Below are 15509 nucleotides of genomic sequence, written 5' to 3'. Positions count from 1 at the left end.
GGCCTCACAGAGATTTATTTGAATCAGGAACACCAAAGCAATTCATCCTCTCCAAACAGCCCTGTTCCTTGCTCTATGTGCTCGCTACCTATGGAGCACAGCTATGCATTAGCTCCCCTCCTTCTCTCTCTGCGCTTTTCTGCAGTGAATATTTGCTAAATATAATCTGACAGCTTACTTACTCAGGTCCACAGCCTCAACACCCATGCATTGCTTCTCTGTGCCAGAAGCTCTATTTTACAAGTCAAGCCACAGTCTCCCTCCCAGCTCATCTTGCATGAGGAATGAGCACATCCTCATGTCCTCTCCCTTTTCACACTCCGCCTGTCTCTTCTGTTGGAAGGGGCTCACACAGCCATTTGCAGTAGCACATCCCTCCATTATCTAGCAGCCTCAGAGCCACACAACCAAGAATTAACTGTTGTGGTTGTTTTGTAAATGCCTGCTAGCCCTCAGCTCTACTTAGTTTGTCTTCCTCCACTAGTTCTACTTTTGTCTTAATTCTAATTCTCCCTGAAGCCATAATACATGTATAATTTCATTGCATAAGGGGGCTCTCACATCCATGTGGTATCTCACTATTTTTTAGTAATTTCCTGCCCCACCAGCTTCAAAAAGTGCCCATATTTCTCCAGTGTGCATCCACTGAAATGTCCCATTGAAAACTGCCTTGTAGTTGTATTACCTGGCTTACTGTACACCAAATCTCAGGGACCTATCAGTTATTCTAGAAAAATCTGGTCCGTGTCACTATATGCAACATCTCCAGCCAAAGGATTCATTTCATCACTTGCTAGCTGTACTCTTTGATTTAGGAATTCATTGAGTGTTGTTTAAGTATATACATTGTTAGGATGAAGAGACTGATTTGGAGCAGAGACTAACTATCATTTCTAGTATGTAGGAAGGGAAGGAGAGAAGCACACATATACTACCGGGCTACTTTTGTTCCTCTATTGTCAATCTGGTTTTTCAAGCTGTTTTTATACAAAGAAAAAAAAAACAGACCAGAGAAATCCTTATCTTAAAAAAATGTCTGGGAGCTCAGTGAATTCAGCAGTTCTTAGGATAAAATACCCGCAGCAGTAGCCTTCCCCCTTCCCTACCTCCTCGGGAACCAGCAGTATTTCTCACTGCTTTCCATTAACTACTTTTATTATCTGAATGTCTGCCCACATGAGTAATTGAGTGAGTCACATTGACAAAAGACTTGGTGGAGTTTTATGAGGAAGCTGCACTGTTACATTTTTTTAAAATCACAGTTTAATTTACAGAATGAGGATTTTTAGCTGTGATGACAATTTCAAGACCAGTGTAGCAGTAGGAGAAAGAAACACAGAGGTGATAAGGATTTCTAGTTCCTTAGGGTAATTGAGAAAATGTGATTGCTCGACTCAGTTTACCACACCGGAACAGTACAGCTATAAGATATATAAAGGCTAATGCAGGATGTAGGTTTTGCAGTATTTTTACCTTTACTGGGTAAAGTGACCAACAAGCTTCCTCAAACACAGAAGAGGTTCGCTATGAACTATGCACATACAGCAACAGGCCCTACCTGGTTGCTGCTGCTGTGCTGCTACTGGGATACGAAACCAGAGGCCAGATCCTTTTCTTTGCATTATGGCAATACTAGATTTACAAAGATGCCTAGGCTCTTAAATAGTCAGGTAGGTGCTTGATGGGATATTCAAAGTCCAAACACCTCAACAGCTTCAAAAATTTCTAGTTACTAAAAGCCACAACTATGTGCTAGGCTAATATATGAATAGTCAGTGGCATTCAATGCAATCACACAGCATAAATAATAGTCACAGTCATACAAAGGTTTGCAGGCCTGGGCCCACGCCTGAGGTTAATTTAGAGCAGACTGCTAGCAAGCAATGAGTTTTCTTCTTTCTTTTTCAAGAAAAATGACATCAAATCAAGGCATAGGCTCCTGTAAATTTAATATGAACTCTGCATGATGGAAACACTAAGTGCTTCAAACACCCTCTCTGTTCCCAAATACCTCGCTCAACAATGAACGTGGGGTAGCGGCAACCATTGGCCCGGCTGATTTTCCACAATACACAATGGTGTATTCTTGCAGGCATCCCTGTCAGCTCCCATTAACTCACAAGGTTCACTCTTGTCCCAAGGCACCTTTCCCCCATTCAGGTTCCTGGAAGAGCTTGCAAGAACAGGACAGCCACATCACAGAGTCAGGACATGGTCAGAAGCTGATTTGCCACACAGTGGGCAACCTCCTTTCTCCCCAGGCAAGACAGGCAGGCAGCCAGCCTGCCAGAAGGCAGGGCTTTTTGGCCAGGAAACTGTTTTTGCAGAATCTTAGAGATATGTGAGGATGTTCATATGTGGTGCAACAATGGAGCAGTTCAAGGGGGCAGCAATCCACTTACTGCCATCTAATGCCCGTGGTGTCCTGAACCCCATCACCGTAACAGGCTATCATACAAGCACCTAAGGAGCGAGTAAGAAACAGCTTGTATCATACTGGATGCTGAAGGCTGCTGAACAGGGACTGAAGTTACTTGATTGAAGTAACTTCTGTTATTTAGATATCCCAGAGCTGTCGCATCTCCCTGGGTTCAGCTGTAAGGTAAATGCATGGAGCTAGAGCATCAGTTTGTAGCACAAAATACCACAGCAGTCTTAACGGAAGGGATGGAGTAAACATGATGTATTTAATCAATAACTCAGAGCTAACAAGCCCTGCATCAGCAAGTCAGTTGCTGTTCAGTCCAAGAAATTACAAAGCCAGAGTATGCATTTTCATGTTAGTGCTGACATAAGGGCTTGAATATTAGTCCCAGAATTTACAATAATGTATCTGGTAACAGTGAATTCCAATAGAGAATCCATAAAAAGTTCAGTTTTCCACAGTGCCTGTAGGCTTTATCAATCAAGACAAAGGGAAGCCGACAAGGGACATAGTCACTTTAGCTAGATCTGAGTGTTGTTTATTCTGTATCAGGGTCTCAGCCAATACAAAATGCTACCAAGTGGCAATTTCCAGTCTGACAATATGAACTTTGCTTTTTCAGACACCCTTATTTGTTTCCCCTCTCTCACCTCAGAAGATAAATACCTGAATATGAGTTACTGCTTTTCACTTTAGTGTTCCAATAGATCTTTGTTTCTTCATAGGATTCACAGCCTAGGGAAATTTGGTCAGGGTAAGAGCCTTAATGGGTAAATAGCATCCTCTTTATGTATGACTATTCTTTCCCTCCCAGCCTCCCCTCCCCAGGACTGCTAAACACAAAGAACTTGTAGGAATCATTTAGTCTATTGCTGTAACACAGCCCTGTAGCCAGCAGGGTCACAGCACTGCAGGAACATCTGGTTCGATCAGGTAACCTAAAGAACTGAATTCAGCCGATGGCTGTGCCCAGAAAGCTCTGGCTTTTCAGAAAGGATACCCAGGGCCTTCTGCTGTAAAGGTCTGCAAGGAAAGATGATCGCTTTACCCTTGCTGCAGTGTCTGAGTCATTATTGAGTTGGAAGCAACTGTTAAAAAAAAAAAAAAAAAAAAAGCCTATTTTGGTGAGATGAGAAAGTTGGCAGCCAAGCAGGCACAGCACTGGCTGTCTCGCTGCCAGGCTTGTGACAGAGCTGACCTGCCTGGATTCCAGCAGGGAGGTGAGAGCAGAACAGAGCATGCCAGTGCCTGCAAGTTGCTCAGCTCTGCAGAGATAGGAGCAGAAAAGCTTCAGAGATTCAGGGGTAGCCCCAGCACTGATAACTCATAAAGAGTAAATATTTCTTGCCTAACAGTGTCACAGGAACATCTGCTGCCTACCTACAGTGATGTTTCACTGTCATTGTGGCTACAAAGGCACTCACCAGGGACGCATTTTACCCAGCTCCTCTGCTATTTTCTGTTCTACATCCTCTCCTCTTTGGCCAAGGCCAAAGACCTCAGTTACCTTAAAACTACTATCGCTTAGCTGAGAGTCAACTATAAAGATCTTGCTCTGATTTACACTGGATTTAACCTGGAATGCTGTAGGTTTGTCCTTGCAACTTTCTACTGGCCTAGCATTCTTCTAATTAAACTACTTCTCCCATTAAAGAGAGGATCAAATGCTTGGGCCAGAGATGTCAGTGCAGATACAGCACTATGACCAATACTTCTTGCTCTTGGAAAGGCCTTTCTTCACAGGAGCGTTAGCATCAGAGCAACTGCATATACTTAATTTATCTTAGGTTCAGGCTCCTATGTGAAAGAAGGAACGACCTGAAAAGTAGGGGAAAAAAATCTTTCCACTCCAGCCCTCCCCCAAATCTTTTTGTGGGAAACACAACTGTGTTTCGAATGCTAAAATTCACACAGATTTAAATATACTTATCTTCAAGGAATGTTGCCATGGAAACCCTTATCTTCTCTCCTTCCCCACCCTCCATATGTGAGGAACATTTTCTTCATCTTTTTTTTTTCCTGCGTGTGGTAGTTCCTCTTCTCCGTCTGCTGCTGCCAAAAACCTGGCATTGAATCCTAAGAGATGTCAAACAGGCCTTTTGTTTAGTTGAAGACTGATTGCTAAAAAACAGTCCTGAGCTCAACTAGAGAGATGCCAAGATGGGTGCATACTCTCAGGCTATGGAGAAAGATACCTATAATATTTTCCAGCAATTTCTGATTTGGCCAAGTGGAAAGCAGCAATAAGCTGCCACAGTAACCACAACAATTCCACTTCCTGGTGGCATAACCCACTAGTGATGAAGATTTGACTTCTCATTACAAGTCTTTTTCACCATTTTCTGTCATTCTTGATAGAAGGGGTAGGGAATTGGGTGAAGTCCTGTATACCCTAAGTGCTTTCATGAAGGTACTGCTCTACTCACTTCTATTTGCCCCAAGCTACAGGAGGATCTGAGTTTAGAAAGGAAGCCAGTACGCTGTAGACTTCATTCTGCTGATTAGGATACATCTATATCCAAGGGTGCCTGCCAGGAAGCCCTTTCTGCAGCAATAACAGAAACCTCAAGAAGGTCAGCCATGACCCTGCTGAGTGGTGACACCTGTTCTCAATGAGAATGTGTGCACAGCACCTGAGACAGAGAGAGCAGGAAAGCAACACTAGTTAATTATGGGTTAAGGAGTACCAAAATGTTGATAAATTAACTATGCAGTCAGTGAGACAGGTAAGTGGTTTCCCCATTTTGCATTGCCAGCAGCCCCTGGTTCATGTAATTGCATGGCTAATGGGAGAGCTGGCAGAAGAGCAGCCCAAGGTATTTTAAATTAGCAAACATCCACTCTGTCCAACAACTGACACTTACTTTTGCAGCAAGCAAGACAAAAGTTGCAAACACCATCCTTCCCATTTAATGATGGAAAATAAAATGTACAGTCCTCAGCCCTGAGCTGCATGCCACAGCCATTACTGGCAAGTCTTTAACTGCTGGGAAAAGGAGAGGAATATTACTACATTGCAAAAATGGCTCTATATGCAGCCCAGGTTAATTAAAACCTAGACATAACACCACTCATGGACATTTTGGAGGTACTGTGAAGCAAGCTCAATAAGCTGTCTGCTCCACTAAGTTACCTAACAGTTTCACCAGTTGCCATCAGTATGAGGGGCAAAAGTATACACCTGTGTCATACAGAAACAGCCATGACAATCAATTTGCAATGGCCTGACTGCTCCCAGCACCTGTGCTGGCTGCCTGCTTCTGATAGCAGCAGGCTGCATAGACACAGAGATATATTTAGCCTCTTGCCTTCCATTAATTTGCAGCCCTCTGTTGAAGCTTGTTCTACAGGAAAAGCCAAGGAATGAAATGACAGCTTTTCTGTATGCTCTTCAAAACCATCCTGTGGAATTTGTGAAGTAGCTTTCTGGTGCAGAACAGGAATGTGAAGCATAAAAATCAACACTTTCCTATATTATAGAAGCAACCTTCCTCCTCTCAATTCCTAGACTAAGGCATTTTTTTCCACAGGTTGCAATACTGGTTGCATCCCCACATGGACGGCCAGAAGATGTGTCTTCAGTGTGTGGGGTCTATGAGCAGCAGGAGTGACAAAATCCTATTACCTACTGACTGGACTTCTGAGACTGAGTGAGTATCTGCTACAGTGCAGGCTCTGACTCAGGTTTTTCCGCAGGCTGGCATCTAACAATGCTTTGGCTTTGGATGCAATCTTGTGACACATCTAGAATAGACTCTCATCCCTATGACCAGTCATTTTTTCACAGAATTTGTAGGAACAAAGTTGTGTTGAGATTTCAAACCCTAGTCCCTGCCAAATGCAGCTGATCTGACCCAAGGGCTCAGAAGCTGCTTCTTGCGAGAGGAGCAGAGGGGGAGAGGTGTTCAGACTTAAGTAGGGTGGGGGCACACTCTGAACACAGGCCATCCTCAGGAAACCAGGCCAAAAAAGAACCACTTGACAGTGCATGTGGGACAAGGGGTGAGGGGATAAATGGAACCAAATTGGTATTTCAATTTTCCAACTGAAATATATTAAATCTTCAGAGAAAGCTCTGATCTATGAAGATTCCCATACAAAGAAGGGGTTTTATTGCATAAGAAAAGGAGCTACAGCTGGGCTGATCAGCGGTGCACTGTATCTTGAGAGTTAAGTTGTTTGAAATGACCGACATTGAAAGAGTGAGCAATGGAAACTTACAGACTGCAGCAAACAACGTGGCTGTGCCCTCAGCGTCACTCCAAGCAATGCATAATGAATGCCTGAGAGATCCTCACTCCCCTTCTTTCTCCCAACACCTAACACATACCTTTAACTGATGAGCTGGGGCCCTTTTTGGCAGTAGTTTTGAGCAAATGCAAACTAACCATTGGCTTTCTTGAGCAGTTTGCGCCACGTTCTTCTCTCCTATCAGCTGCAGACTCCTGTAGCATGTTTGGCTACTGGCCCACACTGAGAATACTGTCTTATGGGATGCAGTACCCGTGCAGACTGACAGAAATTTTTTAACAAATTATACAGAATTACTCCTATTTCTGATTCCCACAACTGGTTAAGAACTGTTGCAAAGCAGTTGGCCCAGGCAACTCCAGCAAGGCAGAGAAACACTGTTAATGAAGTCTAAACAATGACTCTTGGGAAGCTTTTCTGCTGTGTGAAAGCTTCCTAGTACCACATGGCTGTAATAAAGCAGACCTTAGCCACTTAATTATATGACCAAGTCAGCTATTCCTAGTGTGGTTCTTAGCAGGGACAGTGCTATGCTACCATTTTTTCTCCAAGAAAGCAATAACTTCCCTACTGTTTTGCCTCCTCTGTACACCAGGGATGCTTTAAAGTAAAATCCTTTACCACACTGATGTCTCCATAAGGTTTAGGAAACATCTGCAGCCTTCAAGAAAAACAGGCATTTCTGCATAAGCAGTGAAGCAAAGTCTAACATGAATTGCCATCTGGGGACATGACCAACCTTCAGTTAAATGGAGGTCAGATTAGCAAGAGCTTTCTTGCAGTTCATTATAAAAATCAATGCAAGAGAGGCAGCAAGATGAACTGTACAACTCTCCTTTTCCTGCCCAGCAGACAAAAAGCAGAACAGAATCTCTGTCCTACATCTCCCCCAACACACACTGCACTGAGGGGGGGGGAATCTGAATCTCCACAGCTCCACCAAAAGCAGAGCTGACACATTAAACCCAAGAGCTGAATTTTCTTTGTCTGGTCCTCACAGGAGACTGGCATCAGATATTAACCCTCTAAGAGCTGAAAGGACTGCATTCAGGCTGGCACTTGGCAGATACACAACAGCCAAAACATTTTTGTAAATGCAGATTTCCTGACCTGGAAGGTAGCAGTGAAAGAAACAATGTCTATAGAAATGGGAATTGCTGCTACTCAGATACGTGAAACAGGTGTACCTGTGTGAAGTGTGCCCTGTCTACAGAGGCAGTGAAACTGGGAGCCACATGTTCCTGACCTTTTCTGTGATGCATCAGTAGCTGTGTGCAAAAGCAGCTCAGGCATACGCAGCTGCAGACTGAGCAACAATTCACCTACGACAACACCACATTTGAATGGGAAGGGGGCTTGGAACTCATGTTAACAGAAAAGTCAGGTTTATGGGGAACAGACTTACCGAGATCAGGTAAAGGGTGATTCTATGTAAAATGAAAAGAAAGAGAACCACAATCGTAGTAGGTTGGATGGCAATAAATAGTACTGAGATAAAGGGGTAAGAGGTCCCTGCCTTGCAAGCCATTCAGTTGGGCTCTGAAAAATCTTCCACAAGCTGGCCTAATACAGCTAAGAGAGGGAGAAAGAAGCAGGAAAAAGCACGTGAACATGTGGCTGCTTTGGCTCACACACGTTTTGGAAGAGGAAGAGGGCTCTCTGAAAGGCTTTTAAGTTATTAAGCACAACATTAATTCAGAGCCCTATAAAATCAGCACTCTCCCTTTCCAGTACTTGCATGTCCAGTCTCATGCTGACCCAGAGCTCAATGAATTGCAAGCATCTGTCATCAATTTCTGATGCTGATTAGATTAGACACTGCCCTCAGAACTGTCAGGATAGAGAATTCTTTTCTCAGGGCTTTGTTCTGTGGTTTTATTTCATTTCATTATATCATTACTAATGCTTCTGTTTTCTCAGGGGCCAAACCAATTTTATTCCTCCTGTTTACTAGCATTTCTCAGTTATCCTTTCTCTTGCAACTGTAGAGCACAGCAAAATTACATACTCGGCATGAGACCCGATGGTGCAATTCCCACCCCACTTTCTTTTTCTCTTTCTCTCACGCACACTCACACATACTTCTCACAAGATATATCTGCTCTTCTTGACAGTTATAGCTATAGCTCAAGGGTAGGAAAGACACTTTGAATAAAAATACTTATATAGAGAGAAAGATTGTGTCCTTGTGTCTCCAAGGTCTTATCTAGCTGGGATCCACAAAGAAGCATTCCCTGTGGCACAGTCCCTTCCTTATCCAGATCTGGCTGTTGTTGGAAAGGGACTGGACTGGCCAGCAGCCTGGTCTTTGTCTAGCTGGAACCCAGCAATTTATAGATACACTGCTGCAATTGTGTTTGTTTGTTTGTTTTGTTTTTTTTGCTTCCTTTACAATGGTTTGGGCAAAAAGTAAATGTAAAGAAGCATACAGATTAAATCTACTTTAATATGACTATTCGTTGAGTTAGAAAAAGTACCCAAGGATATGTGATTAAGAACGTGGAAGGTAACAAAATCTGCATGTAAAATTCCCTGGTCGTGTCCTTGTGCTGCCAGCACAATTCCCTCTAAGACTCTCGCCCAGAACTTCACTACTGGTACTTTCAGACCCTTGTTTTGCTTGTTCTTAGCTTCTCTTAGAAACCGTAATCCAGGCTTCCTCCTTCGGTGTGGTTACCAGCTCATATTTGGTCTCCATGACTTGGCCTTTCACTGGGTGAAGGTATAGTTTCCTTACTAGGACGGTGAGCAGAACTGTAGCCACCATGTAGGCAAACCTGAGGAAGGAGGCAGAAGAGAATGAAAACCTTGCCATGATACAAATTGCCAAAGAACAACTGCCAGCTTGGACAGATTGTCTCAGCAGTAACAGGAACGGGCTGAAAAATACTCCTCTTCCATCTACCACAGAAATGAGCAAAGACCTGCTTCCCTTTGCTTACCTCAACTCTGGGCACTCCTGGCTTCCTGAAAAACCCAACAAGGAAAGGTTTTTCATCGCTGATTCTTCATTGAATCTCTCTGGGTCAAATCTACAAAAGACAAAACACACTGAGGCTTTCATGAGGGCACAGAATCCTTCCTCTGGACACATGTCCACACACATGCAAGAGTAAGAAACTGGCAATGAAATTCAGAATCTCACTAATTTGCAAGCAGCATCAATCGAGTGCCTCCTCTCTCTAAATCATGCTGGGTAATTCCACACAGATATAGGAAGGCAACTGTGCATCACTACATCTATGTTTCCAGCCGGTCAGCTGTACCCCAGCTTGGTCAAAATGCTGAATAACTGAGTTAGTGTGATACAGGGTTAGAACTAATATGCATTAACTCTCAGCAGTAGGTATTTAGCTCGAGTACACAGCTGAGCTGATGCTGTAACTTGCCCCCTATTTCCCTCCAGGGCACACACAACCTGATTTGTCTCCCTCTCCCCTCTCCCACCCCATCTCTCTGCATCCCTCCCTCTCTCACTTCCAAAAATATTTTCCTTTTTTTCCTTGCCCCTCGCCCTTCTCTTCAAGGAGCTGGTGTGTGTGTACGTGTATATGCTGGGGGAGGGAAGCTGGTGACTCATTCAAGTGAGAAAAGTGGCTTCCAGCATTAGGATGGTGGAGGCTGTGGAAAAACTGTTATCCAGGACTACCACAAGTTAAAACAAGATTCCCACAATCCACTAACCCAAAGGAGACTAATAGAATACCATTCAATTTAAACACATGGTATTACAGAATAAAAAAGCAAACAAACAAACCCCAGGAAATTTAATGGATGGTAAGTAGTTCTCTTCCACTTTCTGTTAAATATTTCTGCTTATACCTCAAGTCTTTGGGTCCCTGCCTAAACATCCAAACTCTACTTCTACCAAAGTGAACAGGTACATGGGTGCTGACCCTCAGTTAAAACAACATCAGGCTTACATTCCCTCTGAAGTGGCACATTACAGATACTGTAATAGGAAAGAAATCACAGCTGTCTAGCCATTAAAAATAAATAGGGAGGACAAAGAGCCATACACAGTGTTTTTATATGGTAGGAAGGAGAAAAGACCACAAAGTGCTGATCTCCTGTCTCTGTCATGCACATACATACACATCTGTCTTAGGCTCAAGCACAATCACAACCCTCCTTCTTCTTGGAATAAACAGCGTTCACAGCACTTCTCACCTGTTATTTCCCTGTGGCCCCCAGTGAACCTCTCCTAAACACAGTGCCTGCTCTACCCTACTGAGCAAGCAATCCCTGCTGAGACATTCATAGGTCGTGCATCAATGCCTGACCCCTTTGCAAGTGCTATGCTTGCAGGAGCAGACAAGCACTGTTCCAAGGGCTCTGTTCTTTCTCCTAGATTTCAGTTGTCTCTTCTCTCTCTCTAGAATAACTGACCCATATTTTTTTCTAGCCCAAGTGAAGTAAGTCAAACTCATGTTAGTATTTGCCACCTAGAGGCCACAGTAAGCTACAGCATTTTTTTTCTTTAACCTCCAAAATACTACCTGAATCCAGAATTATTTTTCCAGATAAAGTAATTAAGTAGCACTTCCTTCCCCCTGAAAACACAAAACTTTCAACTGGCTGTTCCTCCCTTGTGTCACTGTTTCATGTTAACAAGCATTCAAAGCATTGTTTTTCTCCCCTTCTCCTCTCTTTCCTCCAAAAACCTTAAAAAGAATTTACGAGTTTGTCAGGGAAGCACAGTGTGTAGGAAAAACAAAACAAAACAAAAACAACTATTAAACCCTGACAGACACACACAAACAGACTGGAGCCTAGGAAGATCATAACTTGAATTACCCCATATTCCTGCCCATGCAGACCAACAAATCAAGATCTTCATAAATAGATTTTCTTACAGACTGCCTTTCATCTCCAAAATCTGCTTAAGGCAGGTCCTGCAGTAAAGCAGGCTGTGCATGGAAGTAAGATCTAAAGAATATCAATTAAAAAATGAAAGGAATTAGTTTGGAAAGGAATAAAGATCTTGATTTTACGTACTTGTATGGTAACTGCCAAGATGAACTGTCCTGCAGCATCACACCAAGAGCATAAAGTACAAGTGTCTGCAAAGAAAATGAAGGCAAATATGTCAGACCAGAATGAAATGCATGATTGAAGACACCCCTGGACAACTCTGCCAGACAATTATTCTGTGGACCGCTCATTTTAATAAGTTGTTTAAAAACATAGTATGTTACATTCATCTACAGATTTCTGTAATGAAATACATACATTAGGATTTAAAATTCTTAAGGCCCATACTGCAACTCTTATTGGTTAGAGAAGGCCAGATCCCATTCCTCTACTCTTACTGGTATGCACGTATGGACTATTTATTCTCTGCAATGGAGGGTACTATTCTGTGTGGGAAGTATGGGTGATGTGATTAGTCCTGAAATCATACACTGTTTTGCACAGCTGAGCTCATAAACCCCTTCAAAGGATGATTCATCCCTGGTGGACCCAGAACCAGAGGCAAATCTGCTCAGGAAGAGAACATGAAGCCCAGAGCCTATTCCACAGAGGAACCACATGGAAAACTTTGACTATATTGCGCTTTCAGATGACAGACCAGCTGCTCAGATTAAACAAGTGTCAGAAGAAATGGTCTCCCTCTGTCACCCCTCTATGGGAAGAAGTATGATAGAAGAGGAAACGGCAAATTCTCCTCCAGGAAACCAGGGTGGCCTAGTACTGCCCTACCTCTTTGGGGATAGTGTGTTGGTCAACTCTGCCCTCCAGCTCCTGCAGCTGTGCAGCAATGGGAGTAAGCTTTGCTGTTCGCACTGTCTCACAGAGGACTTGCCGACAGTATCTGCAACCAATAAGTCTGGGTCAATTTAACCCTCCTGGAAAGACGCTTATCCATGTCCTTGTAGGCAAGGAGAGTTGAGTCTCCTGCTGCATTCAGGGTCACAGTCTGCTCCTGGAGCTGTCTCCAGCCACAATAAAGAGCTTCATTTGTTTTTTCCTGACAAGTAATCCCAGCACCTTTCCAATAAGCAATAAATCTCATCATCAACTTTTACAGAAGTTTATCAAAAATCTCTCTCATCCAACCTTTTCCAGATTTTAAACCAAATTATCCCCACTAAAAAGCATAAACACACTATTCCTTTTCCTAGACCTCTCAGCCATACAAGAAGCAGCAGGAAATCCATACTCATTCCACTTTACTGAAACCCTAACTCCAGTACAAATACAAAATACACCCAGTTGCACCACCAGACACAATTTAAAAAAATGGCACAGAGTTTTTCAGGCAGCCAAGGCACCAATTCTGTGCTCTCCTCCCCTGCCAATGAACCTAAAGAGTTTCCTATAGGCACCCTGAAGAGAACAGCCTGGTCCCCCTTGTCTGGAGCCCTACAGCAGATTCTCTGTGCTGCAAGTCATCCTGTGGTTTGATCACTTCCAGGGAAAGATGGGAGTAACTTTTGGATGCGTTCTGCTGGTGCAGTGTAGACTGGGTATCAGCCTCCAGCACATGAAGCCCCTGTCCCTACTTCACAAGATAACCTTCCACTGCAATTCCTTTCAATGGACCCACCTGAGCTGCTCAATTTTCTCATGAGTAATTGGTCCCTTCCCCAGAACACGGTCCACTTCCTTGTAGAGATTCTGCTGGACATCTTCAGAGGTTGCTAGGAAATAGACTGCCCAGGTGCACACTGGAGAAGGAATCAAGACAATATTAGATTGAGAAAATTCAAACTTTAATAGCTGTATTTGTTTTTCTTGCTTGCTGTATTTGCAATGTTATTTTTCTGACCCTGAAAAGGGTGACCTCTGTTCTCAGCAGGTTGCACTGATTTTTTGTTCAGAGGGAGAAGCAGAGGTTGAACTCTTGTGCAACAAGAGGCCCTGCAAGCTTGAATTCTCTTTCCAATGGTAAGAGGAGCTTAGAAAGCTGTGCAGGAGACTGACCTATTCACTCTCACAGTCCCAGGGGAGACTGACCTATTCACTCTCACAGTCCCAGGGAAGGGACCACACAGCCCAGCAAAGCATCAGTCAGAGTTTCTTTTTCCCAGTACGTCTAACAGCTGTGATGCTCCTGCAATTACCCCTTCTAGGGAACCAGGGTTTTTAGACCAAACATTCAGCTGAAAGGCTGGTTTGTCCGAGCATTGGAAAACTCCCTTATTTAGTGGGTTTCCTCAGCACATCTCTGACAAGTGCTCCAGGCACCCTATGTCTGGGCTCCTGACAGGGATGGAAAAGGTTGGCCAGCACTTTTCTCCTCTACATCTGTTTTGTGAGGTTCTCAGGAAATTATCTTCAACAGCACAGTGAAAAAAAAGAAGCCTTGCATCAGAAGTAAGTGTGTAGGATGCAGTTTCTCTAAAGCTACGAGGGAATGTTTCTACCATTCCTAACTGTCTATTCCTGAGAACTATCTGGCAATCTCTAAGGAGTCAAGCTCCTTTACAAGATTGTCTTCCTGAAGTACTTGGAGAGTATATTCTCTGGGGATGTTATTAACATAGCTGCCAAATTTAATTTCCATGTACCCAGCAGCACCTGAGAGTTTTTCTTTGGAGTTCCAGTCCCACTGGCTGAGACACAGGGCCTGATAATCAGGGGTTCAGTTTAAATCATCCTCATATCATAAGAGATTTTACACAGTCCCAGTTTGTATTTTCATTTGCCTTTTTTTTTTTTTAATCTAAATCCCAATGTAGCTCCTTGGAAAGTCTTCCCTATATGGAATATACCTATCCTCCATAAATTCAAAGCAGCCAGTCAGATTTTAGCACTCTGCTCTGATTTCCTTCCTGTGTACCAGAACCTATTTTGTATCATGATCTTTGTGGCTTGTAATTTTTGGTGCTCTTTCATCAAATTTAGCATCACTTGAGTCCAAGAAAAAAGCAACAGGAAGAAATTCTAAGGTTCACCAAAAGAATGGGAAAGTTGTCAAACCTCAGTTTCAACTCACTAGCTGTGAGGCTGTATTGAATGTCCACTATGAAATTATCTGCTTCTATACATTTGTAGCTCAAGAGAGACAGAAAGACGAGTATCACTTTTTATTAGTCTAGATTAAGTCTCATGTCATCATTCTCAGTTTTAGACAACTGAGTCCAAGGATAGAAAGTTACCTGCCATCTATACTTACAGTTAGCAGTAATTGTGCATCCTGCCAAGGAGAAAATCATTGTATCTTCCAGAATCTAGGAAACAAAATCTAGTTCAGAGAATGAAGTCTGTAAGATGCAGATTAAAAAGAAGCAGCATTCTCGACTCAAGCACATGAAATCCCTTTAGTGCAGAGAGCAGGAAATTCATCTAGAAGACTGAACTCTCTACTGAACTTCTACTGTAACAGCACTTGAGACATGCTTAATACTAACACGCTTCTGGGTTATAAAAATAGCAATGAAAACAGTGACAAGGAAAGCTACTGATGTCTAATTCAATTAAGCACTGTAGAAATGGAAAAAGAACCAGAGAGAATGCTGCTTTAGTAAGGAATCTGACCCCTGCCAGATGCAAAAGCTCAGATTAATCAAAGGCTACAATGTAATGAGTTGCCAATCTACTAGAATTCCATTACTTCCTAATGACATAACAGCTGCACAGACCTGCTGGTCACTCAGGCTCCCCTGCAGCAAAGTGTCTATAAAGACGTGCCTGTTGAATGATCTGCCTCGGCGTTCCTTTGTGACTTTCCTTAAGGTAGATTCCATCTCCTTCAGAGCTTTGGAAGCAAAAAAAAATGGTTATTTTAAAAACTGGTCAGATTTGAGAGCTGCAGAGATGTAAATCCATCTCCCCAAGCAGATTTTCAGACCAGCTGTCCCTGCTGGGCTCACTTACAGAAGCAGCC

The 15509-nt window shown here is 43.1% G+C and overlaps 1 protein-coding gene across 2 annotated transcripts in view; it reads right to left on the bottom strand.

Moving 5' to 3' along the window:
* Positions 1 to 2668: 2668 nt before the first annotated feature.
* Positions 2669 to 15509, bottom strand: part of LOC118169733 (cytochrome P450 20A1) — a 19532-nt gene continuing 6691 nt past the window's right edge. Inside the window, exons 7-14 of one of the 2 annotated variants that reach the window (XR_004752247.1) lie at positions 15265 to 15380; positions 14799 to 14853; positions 13227 to 13347; positions 12380 to 12491; positions 11675 to 11739; positions 9619 to 9708; positions 5290 to 9453; positions 2669 to 4501 (exon numbers count right to left, since the gene is read on the bottom strand). Coding sequence is in view for 1 of the 2 variants with exons in the window: in XM_035331271.1 (XP_035187162.1) it covers positions 9303 to 9453; positions 9619 to 9708; positions 11675 to 11739; positions 12380 to 12491; positions 13227 to 13347; positions 14799 to 14853; positions 15265 to 15380 (710 nt within the window). In the remaining variant the exon portion in view is untranslated. Of the gene's footprint in view, positions 9454 to 9618; positions 9709 to 11674; positions 11740 to 12379; positions 12492 to 13226; positions 13348 to 14798; positions 14854 to 15264; positions 15381 to 15509 lie in introns of both variants that reach the window. The other variant, XM_035331271.1, reaches the window with a different exon arrangement.

This window comes from Oxyura jamaicensis, chromosome 7 (genome assembly GCF_011077185.1).
Source record: "Oxyura jamaicensis isolate SHBP4307 breed ruddy duck chromosome 7, BPBGC_Ojam_1.0, whole genome shotgun sequence".
Classification (NCBI taxonomy): domain Eukaryota; kingdom Metazoa; phylum Chordata; class Aves; order Anseriformes; family Anatidae; genus Oxyura; species Oxyura jamaicensis.
The sequence above is the reverse complement of the archived record's forward strand: the minus strand, read 5'-3'. Positions and strand labels throughout refer to the sequence as shown.